Source organism: Phaenicophaeus curvirostris, chromosome 2 (genome assembly GCF_032191515.1).
Source record: "Phaenicophaeus curvirostris isolate KB17595 chromosome 2, BPBGC_Pcur_1.0, whole genome shotgun sequence".
In the NCBI taxonomy this organism is placed as follows: Eukaryota; Metazoa; Chordata; class Aves; order Cuculiformes; family Cuculidae; genus Phaenicophaeus; species Phaenicophaeus curvirostris.
This window is the reverse complement of record NC_091393.1, coordinates 21,575,392-21,602,344: the sequence shown is the minus strand read 5'-3', so window position 1 is coordinate 21,602,344 and position 26,953 is coordinate 21,575,392. Positions and strand designations below refer to the sequence as shown.

General features: G+C 38.5%; 2 protein-coding genes across 2 annotated transcripts in view; both read left to right on the top strand.

Moving 5' to 3' along the window:
• The window catches only part of HCRTR2 (hypocretin receptor 2), a 37,196-nt gene extending 22,898 nt beyond the window's left edge, over nt 1–14,298 (top strand). Inside the window, exons 4-8 of the mRNA XM_069850939.1 lie at nt 1,660–1,775; nt 8,405–8,625; nt 9,661–9,782; nt 10,896–11,096; nt 12,630–14,298. Coding sequence (XP_069707040.1) covers nt 1,660–1,775; nt 8,405–8,625; nt 9,661–9,782; nt 10,896–11,096; nt 12,630–12,823 — 854 coding nt within the window. The 3' untranslated portion in view covers nt 12,824–14,298. The remainder of the gene's footprint in view (nt 1–1,659; nt 1,776–8,404; nt 8,626–9,660; nt 9,783–10,895; nt 11,097–12,629) is intronic.
• Nucleotides 14,299–18,250: 3,952 nt separating this feature from the next.
• The window catches only part of GFRAL (GDNF family receptor alpha like), a 33,488-nt gene continuing 24,785 nt past the window's right edge, over nt 18,251–26,953 (top strand). Inside the window, exons 1-3 of the mRNA XM_069850856.1 lie at nt 18,251–18,666; nt 20,750–21,133; nt 25,302–25,414. Of these exons, the coding sequence (XP_069706957.1) occupies nt 18,251–18,666; nt 20,750–21,133; nt 25,302–25,414 (913 nt within the window). The remainder of the gene's footprint in view (nt 18,667–20,749; nt 21,134–25,301; nt 25,415–26,953) is intronic.

The window sequence follows — 26,953 nt, the reverse complement described above, 5'->3', positions numbered from 1 at the left end:
GCAAAACCAAGTTTGAGATCATTAGTCAATATCCAAACCCAGGCTATCAGCAGTTATAAAAAACCTGCCCCAAATGATCTGTCTCCCTCAGGGATATTGACAAGAGCTAGAAGCTGCAGTTGCTAGCTAAGAATTGGTAAGTTGATTTGCTACAGGATCGTAGAGTGAGTAAGGAGCCAAATGCTGTTTATCTGAATTTTTTTGAATGTTCATCCTTCAAAGCTGTCAAATTTCAGTGGCAACATCTCTGTTACCTTTCCTAGCAATGAACATTGGCTGCATTTTGATATAGCAAGTTTCTCTTTCCCTGACACTGACTGGTGAGCCTGGAGTTAACATCATGATTTAGTGTTCCCTGCTACAAGAGTTGTAGGCCAAGTCTTTGTATCTTCTTGTCCAATCAAACTCTCAGGGACTCTTTTGGCATGCAAAAAGACCTCTTGTTTGATAGGATCCACAATCTCAATTACTTTAAGTGTGAGAAAATGTTTCACCGAAGTTTTGATCTTACGCAACTCTTGTTTTCATTATTTATTTTTTATTAGAACCACAATCAATATAGAGTTGCAGTTGCAGATCTCATCATCCTGAAACATTTTGAAATTCTGGACATAAACACAAACACTCCTTCTTACTCTAGCCAAAATGCAATGCTTAGGATTACTACACGATCTCACTGCTCATGGAGTGCCCAGTTTCTCTTCTGTTATCCATTGTCACACTTTATAATGTTCATTCCTTTTCTGAGGCCATCTGTAAATGTTAAGTTGTAATCAATATCAACATTTAGTAATACCAAACTACATTTGATGTTAAAAACAAGAAAACAAGTTTTCTGAGCATTCACTGCACATTCTGCTATAATCTAATGGTGAAGTCTATGATACAAATTTTAAAAAGCACAATACACTCACAATATTTGTAAGACGTTTGTTACTAAGCAAATAACATCCATAAATTGTCTTTAAAAAAGAGATACACAGGAAACTAGAACACAATGGGAGCAAACGCAATATTTTTAAAGCTGAGTCAAAAATAATCTTGGAAATTTCTAAGTTTAGGGCATTTGACTGAATTAATTCTATTTTTTAAATATAATGATATTAATAAACAACTGCATCTTAATTACATTTATTCTGCCACCAAAAAGCAATTTGCAAAATGTCTGTCTCTCCTTCCATCAGCAACCTCTGTGTTGTAGCCTACATTCTCTGCTTATTAGGTAAGACACTACAGTTTACTCAGGGATACATAGTAGTCTTTGCACAATTAAAACTAAAGACAGTTGCACAAGCTGTTAAATGCATCAAAGATTAGGTAGGTCAGATAATTAGTTAGTTATTGTTACGTAATGACATTTTCTATTTTCAGTGATTTTAAAAAAGCAAAACTTCTTAAGACTTGATACCTAAATAAGAATGTGAAATGAAAGCAATAATGTGATATAAAAGATGCTTGAGATAAAAGCAGGTTTATAATAGAAACAGAATGTATATAGAAGTGAATAAAAAATAAATCCTGACCATAATACTATTGGATACATCTTCCGTTATAACCTATTATGTTTGAAAAACATGCATATCTATGTAAATGATTTGTCTTAAAGAGATTTTGAAATGTACATATATTTAAATGCACTTCTCGTATTTTTGTTTTCAGCTGAGCTTTACCCCAAAATGTATCACACGTGCTTTTTTCTGGTGACATACATGGCACCCCTGTGTCTTATGGTGTTGGCCTATCTGCAAATATTCCGAAAGCTGTGGTGTCGCCAGGTAGGTCACTTACACTAGCTCTGTTTGCTTGCTGTTGTGACTAATTACAGATTCCTATGTAGAACCTTGTTCTCAATATTGGCTGTGTTAGGACTCGAATTTTTACATCCAGCACCGTCACTAGGCTCAGTGATACCACTGGCTTACAGCCACTGTGGATAGGCAGAGATGCATTAAAAAATGAAAGCAATCAAAATGAAAGTCTATGAAAGGTTTAGAGGGGAAAAAAAAGAGGAAAAAGCAACAGGAAGACTGATTATAGGCAAAAGAAAGGCTTGTCCCATTGTATTGGAAATATGTTTACTGAAATACCTTAGGTGACCTTATTTATACAGCTAAAATCTCCTGTAGCAGTCAAAAGTTATGATTGACCTTCTCATTTTTTTAAGTAGTCGGTACACTTTTTTCATACTACAAAGTCCCAGATTCATAGCAGGTCCAACTTCAACAAAAGTTAGACTAGAAAGTCCAGCTACCCAAATCGTGAGATTGGAAGTGCCTGATGTGAACCTGGCTGTTATCAGTAACACTTGATATGAATTATTGACAAATAATTGGCATGATTTCCATTGTGAAATCTGTTTTTCCAAGCTTCAAATTAAAAATACACAAAAGACAACAGAAATACTAAAAAAAAACCCCCCAAAAAACCCCAAAAAACATAAACTCAAAAATAGCCAAGCAAGCACACAACAAAGAATATTTGAATTGAAGTGGCAAAAGTCACATGACTTTTTCCAGGAACATTTTCTGCTCAAACAAATCAAAGTGGTGTCAGCTTGAGAATGATTACCTGGGTGTGAAATGCAATCTGTCATGCATCAGTCCATGGTTCTTTCTGCTGTCTTCTGCTTTGTCCTGGATTTATTTATAGGTGTAGTCCTTCTCCATCCCCTGTCATTCTCTGAAGGACAATAAACTTGTCCCATTGAAGACATGATGCAAGATATTCCTTCTCCTGTCCTCTCAAAATCCTCTAAGAATAGCTAACATTTCCCATCAAAGTACGGGCATGTATCATTTCTCTCTCACCATTATGACGGATACCATCCAAACTTGAGGCTGTCCTGGCCAGGACATAGTATCTGCCACATCAGGAGCATTTTTCATGCAGTTCGAATTCATCCATCAGAGAAATCACAAGTAGATTTTAGATTTCTAAATATAAATATGTTGCAAGTAAACACAAAAGTCTTATGTTATCAGAACAAATCTCTGGCAAATAACTAAAACATAGGAAAAATCAAATCCATTTTAAGGCATTGTGTTACCACTCATACACCACCATAACAATTATTCTCACTTATAATCCGATTAGATTAAACCAGAGCTGCTCATTACCTTGCTGTTTATCTTCAAATTATTACTTTTGCTTCTAATTACTTACATCTATAGGGTCAAATAACAACATCATTTGAAGGTAAAATTTGACCTTTAAAATTTGAGGGGTCTCTTCACCAGAACAAAGGCTTTTCTCAATAGTTTTGAAATTACGTTCAGTCCAACATAGCTCTAAGATCCTCTGCATAGCTGAATAATTATCTGCCCTGTGACACCCAATCACCTTATCACCATACTCCTTCTTAACCTTCTCTTCTGTACTTTCTTTATAGTCTACCTGTTCTCCAAACTGTCTATTAATTAAGTTAATGAAAAGCAATTGCTCTTAACCTGAACATAGTTTGAAAACGCTGGTTCGGATTCAGAGCAGAAGTTAAATAACTGGAGCCCAACCTGTTTTGTCATTTTTTTCCCCCTGCAAATGTAATTCTTCTTTACAATATTTCTTCTGCCTATATACCTTGCATGCCAACAAGTTTAAGATAATCATGAAATCAATAATGTTGGAAAAAAAAATCTAAAATCATCAAGTCCAACTGTCAGCCCAACACCACCATGCTTACTAAACCATATCACAAAGTGCAGCATCTAGAAGTATTTTTAACACCTCCAGGGAAGGAGAGTCCACCACTTCCCTGAGCAGCCTGTTCCAGTGCTTCACCACTATTTCAATTAAGATTTTTTTCCTGCTATCCAATCTAAACCTCCCCTAGATCTACTTGAGGCCATTTCCTTTTGTCCTATCTCTAGTTACTTGAGAGAAGAGACCAACACCTACCTCAGTACAACCTCCTTTTATGTAGTTGTAGAGGGCGATTAGGTCTCCCCTCAACCTTCTCTCCTCCAGGCAAAACAATCCCAGTTGCCTCAGAGACTCCTCATAAGACTTGCTTTTTAGATCCTTCACCAGCTTCATTGCCCTTCTCTGGACGCGCTTCAGCAGCTCAATGCCTTTCTTGTAATGAGGGGCCCCAAACTGAATACAGGTTTTCAGATGCAGCCTCACCAGCGCCAAATACAAGGGGACAATTGCTTCCCTAGTCCTGCTGGCCACACTATTTCTGATCCAAGCCAAGATGCCATTGGCCTTCTTGGCCACCGGGGCCACTGCTGGCTCACGTTCAGCCAGCTGTCAACCAACACCCCTAGGTCCTTCTCCTCCAGGCAGCTTTCCAGCCACTTTCCCCCAAGCCTGTAGAGCTACATGGAATTGTTGTGACTGAAGTGCAAGACCCAGCCCCTAGCCTCATCAAATCTCATACAATTCACGTTGGCCCATTTAGATCCTTCTGCAGAGCCTTCCTACCCTTAAGCAGTTCAAACCTCCCACCAAATTTGGTGCCATCTGCAAACTTACTGAGGGTACATATGATCCTTTCGTCCAGGTCATATTAAACAAGACTGCCCTAAACATTGAGCCCTGGGAACATCGCTTGTGACTGGCTACCAACTCTTCCTTTCACCACAATTCTCTGGGTTCAGCCAGCCAGTCAGTTCTTTACCCAGTGAAGAGTACACCTGTCCAAGCCATGAGCCGCCAGCTTCTCTAGAAGAATGCTGTGGGAAACAGTGTCAAAGGCCTTACTGAAGTCCAGGCAGATAACATCCACAGCCTTTTCTTCACCTCCTAGGCAGGTCACCTTGTCATATAAGTAGATCAGGTTGTTTGAGCAGGACCTACCTTTCATGAACCCATGCTGGCTGGGCTTATTTTCTTTCTTTTTTTCCAGTGGCAAAAAGACAAACACTACTATAGGCTTAGTGCTATCTATGCAAAGTTACTGATATCTCTTTTCCTGGCAGAGGTGATAGCAGTATGTATAAGAGTCTTCACTAAGGGAAATTAAAACCACTGTGCATCTATCATCAACTGTGACTTGACTGCAGACATCAGGCATTTTTCTAAGTGCAACAAGCATGCCATAATCAGTGACATATAGCAAATGAATGCAGTGGTCGAAAAGAAATGTTTGACAAAAGTTTCAATTAAGAAATCATGCTTTTTACCACAAGTTCAGTTAAACACAGTGATTTATTGCAAGGCACAATAAGGCTTCTTAGATATTCATGCTAGAAAAAACCAGCAAAGAGTATATGCTTTCAATGCCTTACACCTTTCTAAAGGTTCTTTTTTAAAAAGGAACGTGTCTGCATGCACATCTTCAGATGACTAAAAGTAAGATAGATTTACAAGCTATCCCTACTATATTCTGTGCAATAGCTCTTAAAATTACCGATTGTGTCTTTCAAGCAGATCTTTGAATACAAGTTTACAGTCTTTGAATTAATGATTCATCTTTGTAAACACAACAATCATGCCGCAAATATCAGGTATTTCGAGTAGTTTATTTTAATTATTAGTAAGGAGGCAGTGACTTAGAAGGCTATGTTCTCTTTTGGATTTTGAGTTTTTTTGGATTTTGAGTTGATTAAAAGTAACTTTTGAACAAATAAATAGAGCTGAATGGGTTTAGGATGAAGGGTTGATTCATAATTTGTATCATCAAGTTCCATACAGTATGCTTCAATTTGCTGATGTCCACATGCATTGACAGTAAAGCCTATTCATATTCATAACTAGAAACCTTGCCCAATATCATTTTGTCAGCTGAAAGATACGCTTCCAATCTTTGCAAGTTGTTCCTACATTTAGAGGGATTTCCTATGGTTATAAAAGCCTTGATAATAATTTGAGAGGTTAGAGGAAAGGTATTGCACAAAATCCTCAAAATTATCTCTATAACTGATTCATTACTGAAAAGCAAATATACGTATTATTCCAGCATGTGTACACTTGTACTTACACAATCATAGATTCATAGAACCATTTAGGTTGAAAAGGCCCTTAAGACCACAGAGTCCAACCCTTAATGTAACACTGCCAAGTTCACCACTAAACCATGTCCCTAGGCACCACATTTACACATCTTTTAAATGCCTCCAGGGATGATGACTCCACCACTTTCCTGGGCAGCCTGTTTAAATGCTTGATAACCCTTTCAGTGAAGAAGTCCTTCCTAATATGCAGTCTGAATCTCCCCTGCACAACTTGAGGCCATTTCCCCTCATCCTATCACTTGTAATATATGCACGCATAAATGCACATCTGTGAATGTTTCTGTATACACACACACACACACATGCACATATGCTTTTGAAGTGTTATGCTCCTTAGATGGTACTGGTTCAGCTCTGCATCTGTGGATATATAGTTCTCCTTTTTTCTTATATTTTTTTCCTGATAATATAATTACTGTGTTATTACGGCCTCTTGTAACAGCAGCAAAGCCCTCGTGTATGCCAAATAAAAAAGAGGGAAATCGGTCTCTTTCAAAAGTTTCTCAATATCCTGAAGATCTAGCAATTCAATGTATAGTACAGTGAGACTGTATATTGTATGCAGTCCTACCTTTGGCCACCCCTTGTTATTAAAATCTACTTAAATATCATAAAAGACACTTCTACCTGCACAACCAGGTACAAACCATGTACACAGTCATGCCTAACATTTCCATAGAAATAGCCATTCACAATTTGGAACAAAGATAATGTTTTTCTTCATCTAAATTGCATCTAGTTACCATAGAAGCTGGCCACTGATTTCTTCAAGTGAATCTTTGGCATAACCAGGGGGGAGAGATTTGGCTGAACTTCTCTGCTTCCATCTCCAGTTTTTGCCATAATATATTAACTTAGTGAGAGTGAAAAGGAAGGAAAAGCTTCTGCTTCCAAGTTAGAAGAATAGAATGTCAAAGGTTATCTGGTTTATCCCTGATAAGCCAGAATCAGAATTTTAGACAACATGATATCAGTAGTGCATAACAAAGGCATAGTGCAGTCCTATGCCCCACAACTAAATAGAGTAAATCCCTTGCAAGAGGACAGTCATGTTCTGGTATGAGACTTCTACTGTTGATTTCAACTGAATGAGTGGAAACCCACAGTAGAAGTAAGTGCAAAGGGTTTTATTTGCTCTATGTCTGTAGACACATTTGTAAATAATAAATGTTTTAACTTATCCCCCATTCTGCTTCATTGATTTCCTGTTCATCACAACACAACTTTGCCAACATATTCCAATAGTTGTAAATCAAGTTTGATGGTGCACGTAAATGCTAAATTAAGGGCTTGTCTGTGCAAGGAATCCATTCATGAAAAAAAAAATCAAACAAGCTATTCTAGAATCATTCTGAATATGCATGCTCTTATTTTAAAACAATTATTCCCTTGCTAGCTTACTTTTTTTTATTTCTGAAATAAATATCCTAAAAGTCATTCTTTCCTGGTCAGTCTGTTTGGATAAACCCTAATTTTTAAAATGAAACAATAGACAATTTGAATTTTGCAGATATTTTTAAACATAAATTATTTTACACTCAGGAGATTAGTTACCCCACAGACCATTGCACTGTGCGCGAATGAAACTTTACTTCTACCCAAAAATTTTTCACAAGGTATAACACTGAAAACATTATAAATGTCATTGTAATAAAGGTCACTAAGTCCCTGCCATCTGCAGTCTTTTGCATTTGGCTGCAAGCAGGAAATAATTTTGAAGAACTGAAGCAAAATTGCTTTATTTGGTTTGGCTTATGTGAGGGCACAGAAAACAAAAAACGAGATTATTTTTTTTTAATAACATGGTGATATTACACACCTACCCATTGGAAGGTGTATTTTGCTAACCTAACTCTTCTTGTGTTTTGGCACTTCTCCATGATTCCCCTCTTTTCATCACTGTATATACATTCAGTTTTGAAGAGCTCTGCAGAGAGATCCACACTTCAGCTGTGATTTCTTTGGGTGCCTTATTGTCATCTAGATTGCATGTTTGTAAGGTTTATGGCACTTAAAACTACGTAGACTTTAAAACCTTGTTTTCCAACACTGAAAAGCTGCTTAGTATTTTAGATTAGCAGCATATTAGTGGGATAAGCTACTCTGACATAAATCAAAGCATTTAATATAGGACTTTATAGCAACATAATTACAGCAATATGCTTGGTAAGTGTGATAGTCTGAAAACACAAGCAAGGCAAGTTATGTGGGAAGTAAAGAAAATTTTAATATACCACCTGATATATTTGGATAAGACACAAAGTTTTATGCAGTCTTTCAACTGTGTCTGAAATTGGATTTGTTCTTGTTGCAGCTACATAAATTAGTTTAATAATAAAACCTTCTTCTCCCTGCAAGCTTACATTGTGTACATCAACATGTCTGTTTTTCTTGTTACAGCTACCCACAGTGCTAGTTTTTCCAAGTGCCCCTTACTTTGTCTTTCTTAGATCCCAGGAACTTCTTCTGTTGTTCAGAAAAAATGGAAGCCTCTGCAGTCCTCAGCTCAGCCCCGAGGGCTGGGACAATCAACAAAGTCAAAGATTAGTGCTGTGGCAGCTGAAATAAAACAGATTCGTGCAAGAAGAAAAACAGCACGTATGCTAATGGTTGTCCTCCTGGTTTTTGCACTTTGCTATCTACCAGTTAGCATCCTCAATGTCTTGAAAAGGTAAAGTTTATCCCAAAAGGTAAACATTTGGTAAAACTTTCTGTCTAAAAACAATCCTCTGTTACATGATTCCTCTTTTTCTGGAAGATGCTTTTGAAGGTTAACTTACTTATCTCACGATAAAGACCTGGAAATTAAGCATACAGTTGCAAGGAACAAATATACCTAAGCTATCCATAGTATTTAAGCTAAAGGCCAGATTGTGGAACTCTTATTAGCAAGCTCTTCCTTATGAAAATAATCTAGCCCATCATCTCATTAAAACCTGTCATTCATATGGCATTACAGCTTGTTTGCTGCAAATGCACACATGGAAGTGAGGAACATTTTCATTTTTAAGGAATTGTTTGATAATAATAAATTGGATATGAAGGCTTAAATATATTCCACTCAATTCTGGCACTCTCCTGAGGTCTAATTTAAGAACTTTTCATCCTCAGGTCCCCTGGCAGGCAATGCAGAGAGGCAGAAGTATTTCCAGAGGGCAGTTTAGGCCACCAATATCTTAACTGCAGAGGAAGCACAGAGGCTGCCTCTATGACAGTAGCAGAGTACGCCTGTAGTTAGATTCTGACTTAAATGGCAAAAAATTAGATGTAAGGAATCTGGGCAAAGCAGCTTTCTCTGGAGGACTGAAGCTGGTGCTGTGGCATCAGGTTTTGGGCCAGTTCAGTGACTTTCTTACTCCAGAGTTGCTGTTTATCGGAGAATGGGCTTAGACCCAGGAACTCCAATGACTTGAATGGGTCAAAACATCTTTTCCTATAATTTTTTTGGCTTATCAAACACCCATTGACTTTGGCATTTAGCATAGAAGTCTTGCATCTTTCCTATTGCAAATTCAAGTGCTGGTGGTCTCTGTTGTGCTAAACCACCAAAAAAGGAGGCTGAGGGATGGACTTTATTGGCTCAAAAAATCGAGCAGCTTTTCTGTGATACTGCAAATCAGAGATTAAATTAGGCTAGAAGCTGACAGATCTTTTTCTATGATTTCTAATTTTGCCATGTTTCAGGTTTTCTTTTCTTTTTCTATAGGGTTTTTGGGATGTTTAATCACGCTGATGACAGAGAAACTGTATATGCCTGGTTCACATTCTCACACTGGCTTGTATATGCAAACAGTGCAGCCAATCCTATTATTTATAACTTCCTCAGTGGTAAGTTACCATCACCTAGAATTTGAATTTAATGTATAGTTTGAATGTAATGAGCCATAGCAAATAAGATTAATGACTGTGTAACACCAGCCCAGCTCCTCCAGTGGGAACTAGATCCTCTTCTTGGAACGAGTTGCCTGATGTATCCCATTACCTTTAGGCTGTCTACCTATAACTAAACCAAACAGTGTTAGGGCCTGAATCCAAGTGCTGGAATTTGACTGTCCATGCTATTGATTTGGTAGAGAAGTCCCTGGCATGGCTTTGGTCTGAAACAATTACCATTCCCCTAAACACTCCCTGGATAATGTCTAGGAGGCAGCACAGGCTACCAAACAGGCTGTCCCTGGTTGGCATTTTATATGCAGGTAGTGGGTTTTGAAGGCTGGTGAGTCTTTAATAGTACATGCATGACCAGACTGTGCCAACTATGTTCAAGGCCAAAGAACCAGCCAAGAAGCTCTTTGCTTATTAGTATAGATTTGTCTTAATTTTTATTTGTCTTATTTGGCTGTGGACAGCAGAATCAGGACTTTAACTGGTACCGTTGAGGCTACATACAGGGGCAAAAAAGTCTGTTGATTCTCACTACACATTTGCCCATTGTAGGTTTTTTGTAGTGTGTAGTGTGAGGATGATCTGAATGATTTCCTCAGAGACCTGAGACCCGATAGCAGACTAATGGCTTGTTGAATGCTTTGAATCTTCTTTAAAATGTATTCAAGATGAAGTACAAATTAGCCGTGCCACCTCCTTTCACATGTCAAGTAATGATTCAGTCATTTAAGCCTGCGACTGCTCAATGACTTGTTTTTGTTAAATAAGTTATTAATCAACATGGCACGATTTCATAAATCATTCTAGTTTGTCCATTCTGTCTAGCCAAGAATGATTTAAGTTTCCTACCATACCACACATATCTTCTTACAAAGGTTATATTTTTCCTGCCTTTCTCTGAAATTTCTCCTTTCTCCTGCTGAAATTGTGATTTCCTACTTCTGCATTAGAAGAAGAGCAGCCTTAGATTGCTGTTTGTTGAAAGTCGATTGCAAAGTTTGTTGAAACTTGGTTTACAGCACAATTCTTTCATGAGTCTTTTCTTGTGATTGGCAGGGAAATTTAGAGAAGAATTTAAAGCAGCGTTTTCTTGTTGCATCTTTGGCATTCGCGGGCACCACAATGAACGGCTCACCAGAGGTCGTGCCAGTACAGAGAGCCGGAAATCCTTGACCACCCAGATCAGCAACTTTGATAACATTTCAAAATTGTCAGAACACGTTATATTGACCAACATAAACATGCTTCCAGCAAATGGTACTGCACTTAGTACACTTGTCTCTATGTCTTTGATGCTGTGTGTACAACAATATTTAAGGCTGAACACAATGCAATAAAAAGCTTGTTGTTTACAATTTAGAACTGATTGTAAGAAAAGTAATTTACAATAAATGTTTTATAGAATATGCTACAATTTAATTATATATTGATGAAACAATACTTCACCTTATTTATTTCACAAGTTGAGTTGCTCATTTTATAGAAATAATTTCTTTGGATCCCTACTTCCTTTAGCCTCTTAAGTAAGTAAAGAACAGGTATAGCTGAAAGTATGAAAATCATTTTCCCTGGAATCATAGGATCATTACGATTGGAAAAGTCCTCACCAAGGCCTTGTGTTTATAAACAACCCTGCGTTTATAAACAGCTGTATTCAGAGCTAATTATCTGCAGTTGTGGCCTATTTTATCATAAATATTATTACCAAAACTGGGATACAGATTGAACTCCCCAAATGTCCTTGACTATTTCAAATTTTCTGCTTACCATGCCATCTGGTGTAGGCTGGGCTGACCAAATAAGAAATTAATACAAATTTGTTTTCACACATTTTCTGTTCTTTTCCCTGTTGTGTGGGTTATTGTGTCTATTCAGGAGAAGTTAGGAAGCCACTCTTGATTTTTCTCCAGTACAGGTTGATAAGCAAATGAAAACAGTCTGAAATGAAAGGCATAAGTTGTTCAAGCTTTCCCAGTCTGGGTAATCACCAAAAAAAAATGTGCAGTTCCCTGGCTTTTTGAATAGTTGGAAAATGGCATATGATTTATTATTTGACATATCTGGCTACATTATGTGTTATATGTTATAACCTAGCAAGACTTTTCAAGGGACTGCAAGTAGAGGATTCATCCCTCTTCTAGGGCTGTGAATATTTATTGTCTAGGATTTTTCTCAGTTGCTATAGGCTAGGACTATACAAGAAACTATACATTTATAGCAGAGAAACTGGTGTCTCCTAGCACAGCTAATCTGTTCCTAAAATATATATTTGAAAAGAATTAAATGAAGTACATCTGAAGAAGTACTATAGAAGAAATGTGGCTTTTTCCCTGAATTCAGCTTGGTCTTCTCTCCAGTAGTGTTGCCATTCCTACATGTATGGCACAAGCAAGATTACAGCCATGAAACTTGGATGACAATGTGGCCGTAGATGATGTTTTATTCCATATCTCTTATTTGTTGTCATTCTCTTGTCCGTGCCTGTCCCGTACTCATGGCAGGGGGGCTGAACTAGATGATCTTTCAAGGTCACTTCCAAACAAAACCATTCTATGATTCTATGACTGACTTGTACACAGGGAGCTGTAGTGCTCTGCTGGCCACAATGGCATCTGTGTAAGGAACCACAGGGCAATTTACCAAACACTGAACATTAAATAAGTAGTAAAACAGAGTAAAAATGCTTAAAACTAAGAAAAATCAAAGTTTGTGCATCAATCACACAGTGAGCCAGTCAGCTACCAGCTACAAACAGTAAAATCATCTTAAAATCTTTATTTTATCTTACAGGTATCCCAGCTACACTCAGCCCATTGAAATCAGCAGAACTGCATCTCCACATACCAGGGATGAGCATGACTTCAAATTTAGATGAAGCTGTGATGGTTTCTGCTGAAGACACTAGCAACACAGAGAATTCAGACTGGGACAAATTCATCCCTAGTGTAACTAAACTTACCTCGATGGAGTTACAGCAAGGATGACTTTGGCTCAATCAATACATGTAATACAACCAGAGAATGGCACATGCTTTTAGCCGTGTTACAGACTACAACTGGACCAAGGGATTCCTTCAAAACGACTGCCTCTCCTATTTCTTCTCAGTTTTACAGAAACCTATTTACCTCAGTATGAGTTAAAGAACATGTCTTTACAAGTCTTTTTAAAGATTGGATTGTATCATACTTTGTAAATACTGTAGATATTTATTTTTATATATTTTAGATGCTGTGGAATGTTCTAAAATGTATCATATAAAGGACTCTAAGAATTTGAAAGAAGTCTCAAACATCATTTATTTATATCCTATTTCTATGAATAAGTGACTTACAAGGAATGTTTACTTATGCACTAGTGATATTTTGGAATTACTTTGCACTTCTTTTTCTGCTAGTTCACTTCTAGTAAATTATTCATTCATTATGGAAATTTCATTTCAGATTCATTTTGGGAGATTCCAGGCTACTTTTCTAAGCACAGACAAGCTTCTATGATGTGAAACCAAAGTTCTGCAAGTCGTACATGATTTCATAAGGTTACATGAAATAGCTAATTTCTTTTTCTTCTGACTCGAGTGCCTAAAAAGTAACTACTTAAAACTTATATGATGCTGAAAGGTGCTATAATCTCAACATTCCTACTCAGGCCAATAGGAATAACAAGTGTCGGCACCTCTGAAGGATGGGACATTTTAATTTTGGTAGCTCATCTTAGTCCATAATGTCTGCCGAGTGTTGCGCCAGAAGATCCCTGAGATTCTTTAAAATACAAAACATCAGTTATCTAATTTGTTTAGATGATTTCTTTCTCAGCTGCCATTTAATAATAATGATACAAGCAAGTAACATATATATGCCAAGAAAATGTTGACATTTTAACAAATAAAATAAAATGTTTCTCTCCAGGTACTATAGAAGTTACATCTCTTTGGATCAGTAGATCGAGTATTTACTTGTATGTATTCCATTCATGGAAAAAGCTCTCTGGCCTGGGGCTTCCTAACATTCTTTGTAATTCTTCTTAGAGAAGGAAAATGGTGCATCACTGGAGACTTAATCTATTAGGGGAACGTGGCCTAGAACAAGGCTAATCTATAAGAACCCAAGCTACAATCTCCCTGTGGCACTATTCTTGCATTTCAGTTAAGATTTTTCTAAAGGAAATGTGAGATGGGAGAGAGGACTTGTTTTTCAGTAAAAAGTATTTGGCATTGTAGAAAGAAGACATTCTCACAAATTCAAATGTTTCTGAAAATCCAATTATTCATAGTCAAGGTGTTATTTGATTAACTTATGTAAATATTTTTCTAGGATTTGGTTTGACCTAATGTCATGTTATGTAGTGTCTATCATGACTGCTACAGTTTTTATGAAATGCTCAATCACTTTAGGCTTCAGCCTTTCCCAACAGCTGTTTTACTTAACACTGTTGCCATTGCTCCTACTTTACATAGGTTTTAAGTGAGAGGGGAAAAAAATGCATTTGCTTGTATATTAAAGTTTTCTATTTCTATTAAAAGAGAAAAAGGAAAATATTCTTTTTCCATTAAAAAAGAATAAGGAGAAATACCGAAATGGAGAAAATGTTTAAACATCAAGTAAAATCATAGGAATTCCTATGTGTAAGCTTAATTCTTAATTCTTGGGTACAGCTATTATGTTATTTTTATTTCAAGAAACCATTTTAATTTGACTCTTCTAAGAAAAAAGAAGACAAATAATTGAGAAAAGTACAGCAGGATTTTTTTCAGAGCTATTGCAATTCCTTTGCCATTAGAAAGTTACTTTTCTCTTCAGCCACAGAAAAAGGTAGCAATATTAAACTGTGGAACATTTTTCTATATCACTTGATAGGATTGGACAAGCAGCTGCTGAATGAAAACATTACAGAAATAGGAAAATGGAAAATGAAAAGCCTAATTTTTTTTCTTTTGTTTTAATTAAGTCAATTAAAAGTAAAAGAATTGCTATTATAGTAATCTAGATGCAAAATAATTATCAGTAATCATTTTATTATGCCATATGCAACCCACTGCTGAATTAATTATTTCAAAATTTTGCAAACTTATATTTCATTTCAGAAAATGTACTTCTATCTTTTCCTTGAAGAGAGAGCAAGAAAATCGAAAGTAAATGTCTATCAAATAAAATTTAGTCAATATAAAAGGGGTATGCATACTTTTCAAGCATAAAAAAGTCATGGGTGGCTGTTGAAGACCAGCAAAGTTCTCATGCCTTGTCAAGTGCATTGCCCAGATCCCTGTGAGGTGAACAGTTGGGAAGTGGAAATGCTTAAGGAAAAACACAAATAAAATCTTTCTAGAGGGGAAGATCACAGAATCATAGAATCACTAGATTGGAAAAGACCCACAGGATCATTGAGTATAACCATTCCTATCAATCATTAAGCCATGTCCCTTAGCACCTCGTCCACCCATGCCTTAAACACCTCCAGGGAAGGTGACACAACCCCCTCCCTGGGCAGCCTCTGCCAGTGCCCAATGACCCTTTCTGGGAAATTTTTTTTCCTGATGTCCAGCCTGAACCTCCCCTGGCGGAGCTTGAGGCCATTCCCTCTTGTCCTGTCCCCTGTCACCTGGGAGAAGAGGCCATCACCCTCCTCTCCACAACCTCCTTTCAGGTAGTTGTAGAGAGCAATGAGGTCTCCCCTCAGCCTCCTCTTCTCCAGGCTAAACGCCCCCAGCTCTCTCAGCTGTTCCTCATAAGACTTGTTCTCCAGCCCCTTCACCAGCTTTGTCGCTCGAAGAGATAGTACCTGCCAACTGAGATTGTCTTCTTTTTGCTGCTACCTGAATGTCAATGGAATAAATTGTGTTAGTTAATCTGAGGTGAGAACACCGCTAAAGGTCACTGGCAGTTTTGGACTCCTGCAGGTCTCCTGTGACATGTTAGAAATCGAGGTTCTGGCCTTAATTTTCTCTTTTGGAAGAGAAAAATGCCTCCTTTGTTCTCTTATTTTCACTTTGATCTCCAAAATTAGATTATTCCAACATTCCTAAGAATTTCTTTTAGCCATAACTTTAACTTAACAGTACTTTTTGTGTGGAGAAAATAAATAAAAGATGAGATATTCATTGACAAAGGATCCTATATTTTTCTCTGGCCACATTTCTGTTGAGTAAATACCGTATCTGTCAGATACAACTGATGTGATTAGAATTCAATCTAAGATTCGAAATTTTAAGGATAGAGAGAAAGTGCTAACTAATTCTGTCTGGGTAACGCAGTTTTCAAGCTGAAGACTTGGTTATTGTGAGGAAAGGATTTTTCATCCAAAAATCTCTAAGGTTTTTTTTTATAAATATTTTTATACAAATAATCTTATGTATTTATTTAGTTGTTTTACAACATTTGAGAAATACCATTTTCTTCTTTAGCTCAGATATGTCAGACACCATTCATCTGGAAAACTTCATAGGTATTTAAAAATCTGTTGTCTACCTCTATGAAACAGCAGAGATCTTTTTTTTGCCAGTTTTTGGTTTTTTTTTTATTTAATGAAAATAATCACTGGAAGTTTTCAATAAACATAAACCCAATAGCGAGCAACTGACAAATCAGGAACATAGCAATGGAGTTCTCCTGCCATTGTTCCTCTTCGGTCATAGCATCACTAGACATAGAGTCTAAATCCCAACATATTTGTTCCTGCTGACAAAAACCACAGTGGTACTCTGGTATTTTGCCTCTCAACATACTTGACACTGAAATCCTGACCTTCTTCTTTCCTTTTGTTATAAGCTTGTGCCCTGCAGTCACAATGACTGCAAGATAATTTCTCCATCTCCAAAAAAGGGATGTTTTTCCCTTTTTTTCTGGACTATACAGAGAGCAACATCTCATTCTCCGATATTAGACAAAACTGATACATGCCATTAACCTGGAGAGCACATTATAAGAGGAAGAGGACATTAAACAATAGTTTAACTCAAGCCTCGCTGTAAGATGCATCACAACCTACTGCTACATGTTACAATGGATTAAGGCCAAGGCAGATTTAGTCTTCCAACTTAAAAATTGCTTAGAACTAAAATGATATTAATTTCCCAGGCTATGCCCCCCACCCAGCAACATGTTTTTTTTCTGGATGTTGGATATATTGGATGAAATAGGAATTTATTTTACTAAATACACTTTCAAAAAAGATGAGTATTTAGCAGTGTTGACATTATAAGACTAAGGAAGGAATGTTATAAATTAGTCAAATTAAAATCTGAGTTAAAAAATTTAAGAAATTATATGTAAGACTAAATTTTCCTGAGCTAAACAAAAAAAGAAGCAAAAGTGGATTTTGCTCACGTCCTACTTTACCAATAGAGACAGAATTTCATCCACTATATCTCTAGCTCTAGCTCTGCTAGCTCTGCTAGAATTTTTATGATGTCTTTCTGTTTTAAGCATTAAAAGGACCAAATCCTATTAAAAATGTACTGTATGGGATAAGAAATTTGTGAAAACAAGACTCACAGGTAGCATGGAGAAAGTGATAGGAATCTTTTGTTTACTCCTCCTTCCAATGCAAAAGCAAAGGGCATCCAGTGAGGATGGTAGGTGTAGGCTTGTATGATTTATAGTTGATTTATTTTTTATGAAGTACTCAAGTCAGCTGCTGACTTTTACATGTCAAAACATTTTTTGACGTATTGTAGTGAAACTCCTGAAGTTAGACTCATATTCCAGTATGGGTCTAGACTACAGGCTAGTTATTTTTATCTCTGTTTTGCTGTCCAACATGCTCCATGGCTCCTCTCTGCCCTTGATTCTGTTCTACATCTGAGGTGAAAACAAACAAATTCATTTCTAAAATGCATTCCAAAGTGCTTACAGAAGATGATCAGACACAGCAACAGACGTTTTCCAGAGACATTACAGGCAACAGCCAAAGACTCGCTCTGTTTTTTATTCTGGAAAGTAAGTGGGAAGTGAATACAGAGGGAATGGCCATGTCTCATCTAGACATAGTCCAGCCTAATGACTACCACAAAAAAGCCTTTCACACCGCTTCACACAGCATTCTCCTAGAGAATCTGGCAGTTCATGTCTTGGACAGCTGTACTCTTTGCTGGGTCAAAAGCTGACTGGCTGGCTGAGCCCAGAGAGACGTGGTGAATGGAGTTAAATTCAATTGGTGGCTGGTCACAAGTGGTGTTATTCAGAGCTCAGTGTTGGGGCCAGTCTTGTTTAATATTTTTACCAATTATCTGGAGAGGGGATTGAGTGCACTCTCAATAAGTTTGCAGGTGACACCAAGTTGTGCAGGAGTGTTGATCTGCTTGAAGGCAGGAAAGCTCTGCAGAGGGGTCTAAACAGGCTGGATCAATGGACTGATGGTGTGAGGTTCAACAAGGCCAAGGGCTGAGCCCTGCACTTCAGTCACAACAAGCTCATGCAATGCCTGAGGAAGAGCGGCCGGAAAGTTGGCTGGTGGAAAAGGACCTGGGTACGCTGGTTGATAGGTGGCTAAACATGAGCCAGCAGTGTGCCCAGGTGGCCAAGAAGGCCAATGGCATCTTGGCTTGTATCAGAAACAGCGTGACCAGCAGGAGTAGTGAAGTGTTCATCCCCCTGTACTTGGCACTGGTGAAGCTGCATGTCAAAAACTGTATTCAGTTTTGGGACCCTCACTACAAGAAAGTCATTGAGTTTCTGAAGCATGTGCAAAGAAGAGCAAAGAAGCTTGTGAAGGGTCTGGAGCACAAGTCTTCTGAGGAGTGTCTGAGGCAACTGGGGTTATTTACTCTGGAGAAAAGGAGGCTGAGGGGAGACCTTATTGCTCTTTACAACCACCTGAAAGAGATTGCAACAAGGTGGGTGTTAGTCTCTTCCGACAAGTTACAAGTGACAGGAGAGGAAATGGCCTCAAGCCGTGCCAGGGGAGGTTTAGATTGGACATTAGGGAATATTACTTCTTGGAGAGGGTTGTTAGGCATTGGAACAGGCTGCTGAGAGAAGTGGTTGAGTTGCCATTCCTGGAGGTATTTAAAAGATGTGTAAATGTGGCACTTAGGGACATGGTTTAGTGGTGGGCTCTGCAGTGTTAGGTTTATGGTTGGGCTCTACCTCAAAGGCCTTTTCCAACCTGAAGAATTCTGTGAAAAAGAGAAATGTAAGTAAAGGGTATAACAATGGCAGTAAAGGAAGCTTGCAGGGATGAGGAGGAAAGCTTCATCAATTGCACCTGGAGGTGGGAAGAGAAAGATAGAATCATGGAATTATTATGTTGGAAACGACCTTTGAGATCATCAAGTCCAACCATACCTGTCAACTACTAACCAACACCCCGAAGCACTTAATCTGTCTTTTAAATACCCCCTGTGAATCAACCAGCTCCCTGTGCAACCTCTGCCTGATGACCCTTCCAGTGAAGATAGTTTTCCCAATGTACAATCCGAACCTTCCCTGGTGCAACTTGAGGCCATTCCCTCTCATCCTATCGCCTGTCACATGGGAGAAGAGACCAACACCCACCTCACTACAACCTCCTTTCAGGCAATTGTAGACAGTGATGAGGTCAATAAGACACAATATTTACAACTTTTAAATTCCTGGGATTGTAACTTTGCATTGTCTCCTACATACAGTCAGTTTCACCTATAAAGTGTATGACAACCATTTTTTTTCTCTGTCATTTGAATAGATAGTGAGTAATTTCACAGCTAGAAGGAACTGGGTGGGGGGGCGAGGAGGGACAGTCCCAGGACTCAAATGTTGTTGTAACAAGCCAAAATTGCATCCAGAAGGTGTTCCCTATGGCAGAACTATTGTATCACAGGCAAGCATTGATACCAAGAATGCTGAAAAATAAAACTCTCTAAGACTCATTTTGGAGTTTTAGAAAGCAAGCATCCTTTATCAGGCCTGGGCAACACAAGCCAGTGATCTCCATCAATCCTGTGCAGTTAGACAAGGGCTTTTACAGAATATATTTCCCACTTGCATGCATATGTATAAATTTTCCAGAAATCTTATGCATATTCTATTAATCTCCAATATCTAATTTTAATGTTGTTATGAAAATTCACAACAGTCAAAACTCTTGCTAATTTGGAGCTGCCTCCAGCTGTCTGTTCGACCTTGCTTTTAAGACAGGAAATACTGTAAACAGAGGTGATTACAGAAGAAGAGACATCTGCTCAGCGTAGATGATACTGAACACAAGACATTAACATTTTCAAAGAGTGAACAGTGTCTGGAAAATCGCATTTTAAAGAAAACATGCTACCAGAGGGACATTCTACCTAACTTTCAAAGAACACAGCTGCTTAGATGAAACTTAACTCTACTTTAGCTTAAATCAAAAATAGCCTTATTTTTTTTTTGTTATAGCAGCCACTTGTATCAGCATCATTTCATAGAACCATAGTATCATAGAATCATAGAACCATAGAGTCACAGAATCATAGAATCATGGAACAGTTAGGGTTGGAAGGGACCTTAAAGATCATCCAGTTCCAGCCCCCTGCTGTGGGCAGGGACATCCCATTAGATCAGGCTGCCTGAGGCCCATCCAACCTGACCTTGAACACCTCCAGGGATGGAGCATCCACAACTTCCCTTGGTAACCTGTGTCAGTGCCTCACCACTCTCATAGCAAAGAAATTCTTTGTTATGCCTAGTCTAAATCTCCCCTTCTCCAGGTTATACCCATTCCCCTTTATTGTGTCACCACAAGCCTTTATGAGTAGTCCCTCTCCAGCTTTTCTGGAGCCCCTTCAGGCACTGGAAGGTCACTATAAGGTCTCCTCAGAGCATTCTCTTCTCCAGGCTGAACAACTCAAACTCTCTCAGCCTCTCCTTGTACAGGAGGTTCTCAACCCTCTGATCATCTTTTTAGCCAACCTGTAGACTTGTTCCAACAGTTTAATCGCCTTCTTACGTTGAGGATTCCAGAACTGGACACAAAACCCCAGACGAGGTCTCACAAGAGAAGGACAGAGGGCAGAACCACCTCCCTCGACCTGCTGGCCACGTTGCTTTTGATACAGCCAAGGTTGGCCTTCCGGGCTGCGAGGTCTGGCATCACATTCTGGCTCTAGAAGGTTATTACAAAAGCAGTGTTGGCTGTTTCATTTCCCAGCTCTCAGACAGACCTGCCCCTTCTGCCCCTTCCCCTCAGGCCATGAGCTGCCCCCCCCACCTTCTCCGGGCGGGGCGGGGCGGGCGGGCGCTGTCCAGGCGGCGGGTGCTGAAGGGGCGGGGCGGGCCCGGCACCTGCCGCCCGGCGCGGAGCCGCAGCCGCCAGCGGGGCGGCCATGGCCGCGCTCCTCCGCCTCGGTAAGTGACCCCCCCCCAGCCTCGCCCGGACCCCCGCTCGGGCCCCGCACATCCTCTCCCCTCCGCGGGATCGCCCTCGCGGCTCCCTCCCTCGCTCCTTCTTCCCTCGGGGAGACTCAAAGTGGGGGGGTGTACGCACCGTGTCCTAGTCCTGAGGCTTCTCCAGCCGCGCAGGGTGTCTGATGAGAGACCCAGGGGCAGGGTACCAGGGATGGAAGTGATAAGAAGTTGAACCAGCGAGGAGGCTCGCAAATGGGACACCGGGTCTGAACGCAGCCACTGATTTGTGAAGTGGAAGGCGGTTAGTGAAACCGAGAGAGCAACTGGTGTTTCCCTCTGGGTTTCGATGGCGAAAAAGGGGAAAAAATCAACAAAGCTGGTACAGAAGGAATTGAAAGAAGAGAATAGAGGAGTATTCTTAAAATTACAACTATATCTTATATACTTGTATCTACAATTATATGGAAGTATCTCTTGTATGCTTGTATATACTTATATCTACAATTATACACAGTATACTTGTATATACTTTTATACTTGTATCTCCAGTTATATGCAAGTATATCTTGTATATCAGCAAGTATATCAGTTATATGCAAGTATAGTTGTATACTTGTATATAATTGTAGATATAAACAAGTATACAAGGTATACTTGCATATAACTGGAGATATAAGCATACAAGTATATTCAAGTATACAAGATACAAGTATAGATACAAGTACAGATACAAGTATAAAAGTATATACAAGTATAGTTGTGTATATATATATAGTATAGTTGTATATACTTTTATACTTGTATCTACAATTATATACTTGTATACTTGTATATACTTGTATGCTTATATCTCCAGCTATATGCAAGTATATCTTGTACACTTGTATATACTTATACCTCCAATTGTATACAAGTATATCTTGTATACTTGTATATACCTGTATACTTGTATCTCCAATTATATACAAGTATATCTTATATACTTGTATATGCTTGTATGCTTATAACTCCAGTTATATGCAAGTATATCTTGTATACTTTTACATACTTATATCTCCAATTACATACAATATATCTTACATACTTGTATATACTTGTACACTTATATCTACAAGTATATCTTGATTTCTTTCATTCTCCTTTCCCCCTCTCTACATACTGTATGTGTGCTGCTTCTCTCTTTAACATCCCACTGCTCTAAACTCATATTCCACTGTTAAAAACATTCTGTAGATAGTTCTGCCTCAGGTTTTGTTAGAATAAAGTTGTCTTTATCACTTTTCAGCTGTATTCAAACTATATTCAAAACTACAATTTGCCTTTCTTCTGTGGAGCTAGCTATCTGATAGGAATGGTTGGACTCAATGATCTAAGAGGTCTTTTCCAACCTAGTGATTCTATGGTTCTGTGATCTTGCTGCTCTTGCAACTGGATAGAAACCACAGCTTTTGTTCACATTATTCATTATTATCTGCAAGATAATAGTTATGCGGTCTCCGGAGAGACGCTGTAATTCCTCCCTTCCTCAGTTCCCAATCTGTGAAATGAAGGTGCTAAAAAGTCCTTTCCACCCCCTCCTCTCCTTTTCATTTTAGACATCAAATCCTTCAGAACAGGGAATTTTACACTTACATAGTGAATTCATAGTCACAAGTACAAAAATTAAGACACATGCAAAAATCTAAATTTAAGTATCTTCCTATCAAAATGAATCCTTCTAAAAGTTTTGGCTACAAACCGCCTCTTAGATGCCCTGAACTCCTCCACATAGAAAACAGTCACTGAGTACTCCAAACACTAGAACAAATAGCTAAAGTGAATAACTAGAGTAATAGCTGCCAATTTAAGCAGTTCCATAAGCTACGGTGCACTGGTTGCTAAAATTATATAGGCCACTTAGTTACCTGTAGCCTTGCCACAGTACACCCCTGTGTGCTGCTGAAACAAAAAAAAACCCCATCCATAGAGTGTTATTAGATCTGGAGAAGTCCTCTCTTGCATTGAATTACTTATAATCATAGATTATGTGACTTGGCCCTTTATTTTACAACAGCACCTCCTCCTTTTTGTGGGTGCAGTTTCCAGGTGGGTTTGAAAAAAAACACACTCTGAAATAATCCTTACAAAGGAGCAGGAGCTGCTAATTGGCTGTTTAATCAGTCCTGCTTTGACTATTCATTTTCAGCCACTGATTCTGAAAAGTCTCCTTAACAGGAGGGACACTTGATGCTGCAGATCCTAATTAGACGCATAAACCTTCTGTCATGTTAGTACCTACAAAACAGGTAAATGGTCACCCAGCAAAATACTCTTTCTTAAAAAGTTCCTGGGTTTGTAACTTTGCATTATGCCCTATATACAGTTTTTTCACCTATAAGGTGTATGACAACCATTTTTTTTCTCTGTCATCTGTATAAATAGTGAGTAATTTCACAGTTTGAAGGAATTTTGAGGGCAGTCCAAAATGTTATCATAACAAGCCAAAATTGTCCCTTTGGATTAATAAGCTGCACACTCCTCAATGTCAAGTGGCAGGAGCTGTTTCTATCACTCAGTCTCCCAGGCTGACTGACAGAAATACTTAAAGAGTGTTTCAGGCTGGAAATCACGAATCTCACAGCCCTGCACTGGCCTGAGAACTGATAGGAATATGCACAAATAGGAAAGGATTAGCACCAGCTTCATTCACCCTCTTGGTAAGCACATGTGGCCTCTTCTGGGTCTCCGAGATACACTAGATGTTGTTGCACCTGTCAGTTATAAAGTATTAAATGTTGCTTCATCTTTATCAACATGCATCCAGAAAGTGTTCCCTACAGCAGAACTGTTGTATCACAGGTAAGTCATTTCCAGAAGGGATGGCGTCACCTCTGAACAGTCATGACTCTTAAATAAGATTACTAAAAGCGATATTTGATTTTTCATTTCTTATTTCTCAAATACATTACTGGAAACCCTTTATTTTTCTGAACAGAGTCTGGACAAGTCCTGAGGAAATATTTCATGCCTTTTGCAGATTATTAAGGCATTAAACTGTGCTGGAAATTCCTAATTCCATAGGAACTTGCCTGAACATAAGGAAAAACAGGAGACTTGGTCTGGGAGATGCTGTGCCCTTCAATACCTAAGGAAAACACTCCCATCAGGTGTTCAGCAGCTACTTTGATTAGGCTTGAAATCAGTGTCCAAAACTTAATTTTGTAGAAAATTAAGACACATGGTTACAAATTAGAGGTTGTATTACATGGGAATGCTGATGAAAGAGCTAAACCCCAAATGCTTTTTCTTTTCTTATCAAGGCAATTGAATTTTCTACTGATAAGCTGAAGTTGGTGCTGATTTCAAATTCTTTACCTTGAAACCTCCATTTCAGTCTTCAGTTTCAGAACTTTTTCATGCTTTTTCAAGGCCTTTAAGTTCAGTGCACTCAGGGAAACAGATAAAGACATAATATGGGGGTTGCTTTCAAGGAACGATGCATTTGTGAAGTAAAACCAAATAGAGCGAAGAGTACTCTATTATGAAATAAAATATAATTTGTTATCTAACAGTTGTGTAGCTGTCAAATCTAATTGATGTGGTTAATTCATAGGAATTCCCATGTAGTCTTAGTCAAGATAAAATGCTGGTTCCTCTGAATTTAAACAGTCTTCCTTTCCAGAAACTATTATGCATCTTAGACAGCAGTCATTTCTATATATCTATGGACAGATGTCATATGTAGCTATGATTGATATTATAATACTGGGGTAAAAAATAGAAAATATGCCACACTGTAACTTTGAAAACTTAAAATTTAGATTTCCTTTTCCAGTTGTGAAATTGAGGAAAAGGTTTATTCTGTTAAAAAGTAATCTGAGGGTCATTGGGCACTGGAACAGGCTACCCAGGGAGGTGGTTGAGTCACCTTCCCTAGAGGTGTTTAAGGCATGGGTGGACGAGGTGCTGAGGGTCATGGTTTAGTGTTTGATAGGAATGGTTGGACTTGATGATCCGGTGGGTCTCTTCCAACCTGGTTATTCTATGAACCTGGTAGAAAATTTGAATTGAACTACTGTAAATTATATTGTTATAATCTAAGTGTAAATTAAAACGGTCAGTACAATATCTATGGTATTAAACAGTCATTATATTCTGGTTTTACAGTGTTGTTCATGTACTTCACAAGTATATCTACTGCCCAGACTACGGACTGTCTGCACTTGAGGGAGCAATGTATAAATGCTGCAAATGGGTGTGAGAGTGTCTGGAATGTCATTGAGCGTGTCTGCAATATTTCAGGTAATTCTTTAGGGTGTACAGATCTTTATTTTGAATTGCTGAATTATTGCACATTCATAGTTTATCATAATATTGGTGAGATTTCAAAAAGAAAATGATGGCAGACAACAGTCAGCTTCTGAAATCCTTGACAATGGTCAATAATATTTTCAAGAGTGGTCAAACAGTCTCTTCAGTAAGGTGATAAATGAAAAAGTCAGAGTCTGAACCAACTCAAGAAGTCTAATTTCAGCAGAAATTATACTCTTTTTTTTATTATTTTTTTTTAATTTTATTTTTTATTATTTTTTTATTTTTTTTTTTATTATTTTTTATAATTTCAGCAGAAATTATACCATCCTGTTAAACAAGGCCAACATGCAGCTAGAAAAAAAACCTCCAGTCTGGCTTCCTGTTATTTTAAGGAGGAATTTCTTTATGATGAGGGTGGTGAGGCACTGGCACAGGTTGCCCAGGGAAGTTGTGGCTGCCCCATCCCTGGAGGTGTTCAGGGCTAGGCTGGATGGGGCCTTGAGCAGCCTGATCTAGTGGGAGGTGTCCCTGCCCATGGCAGGGGGATTGGAACTAGATGATCTTTAAGATCCCTTCCAACCCAAGCCATTCTAGCATTCTGTGATTCTGTGATCTCACACAATATCCGAAACAATGCAGTAGTTACTTAGAGTAATTTTCAAATATTGTATTAGAATGAGAAACAAGTCAAATAAAGCATACCTCAGGTAATGTTCTGTTGTAGTAAGGCACATTGTATTTATTCAGTGAATAGTACACATCAGAGTGATTCACTTTCAGGGAGTGATGGCGTGATTATGTGCAGATTACAATGTGACTGAGCCTCCTTGAACTGTTAAACAGATTCTAACATAACTGAAAGTAAAATATCAATCTCTGTCTCTGTTTATTGCTCATCCAATGCTTGGTACAAGTAAATTATGTTTTCAGTGGAGGAAGACCAGGTATTATGTTTGATCTGAAACTCATCATTATCTCGGTCGTTGTTCAGATGAAAATGTTCCTTTTGCTGAAGGTCCACTATCATCTTGAACAAATCTTGGGTATTAGTCACCATTCGATGATACTGTGAGACTTTTCCAACCTAGTGATTTTGTGATTCTGTGATCTCTCTTTTTCTTTAAATCCCTCCAAGACCATGCTCTTAAATGTTCAGTATTCCCTTGTCAGGTGCAGTGAATATGGAATGGGGAAGAAGAGTGGTAATCTCATTGGATGAAGATATTGATGACACTGTTTCTGACTGATAGATGCTAAGGGCCTTGATCTGCTAAGGCTACATCATTACTAGCAAATATAGTGGCCCGGGGACTATTTTCTGTTCCTGAGTTCAGCTGTCATGGGGCAGCACATATCCGTATAACTAAACTGCTTTACTCCCACACTGGCTGCTGGGAGTGATTACACGCTCACATTGTCTTCACAGTCTAGTTGGCTCAGTTGAGACCAGGTTCCATGCAAAAGCACAGCAGTATAGACACAGTCACTTGCTGTTAGTCTAGCCCAAGCCTTAGTCCCGTTCAGAAA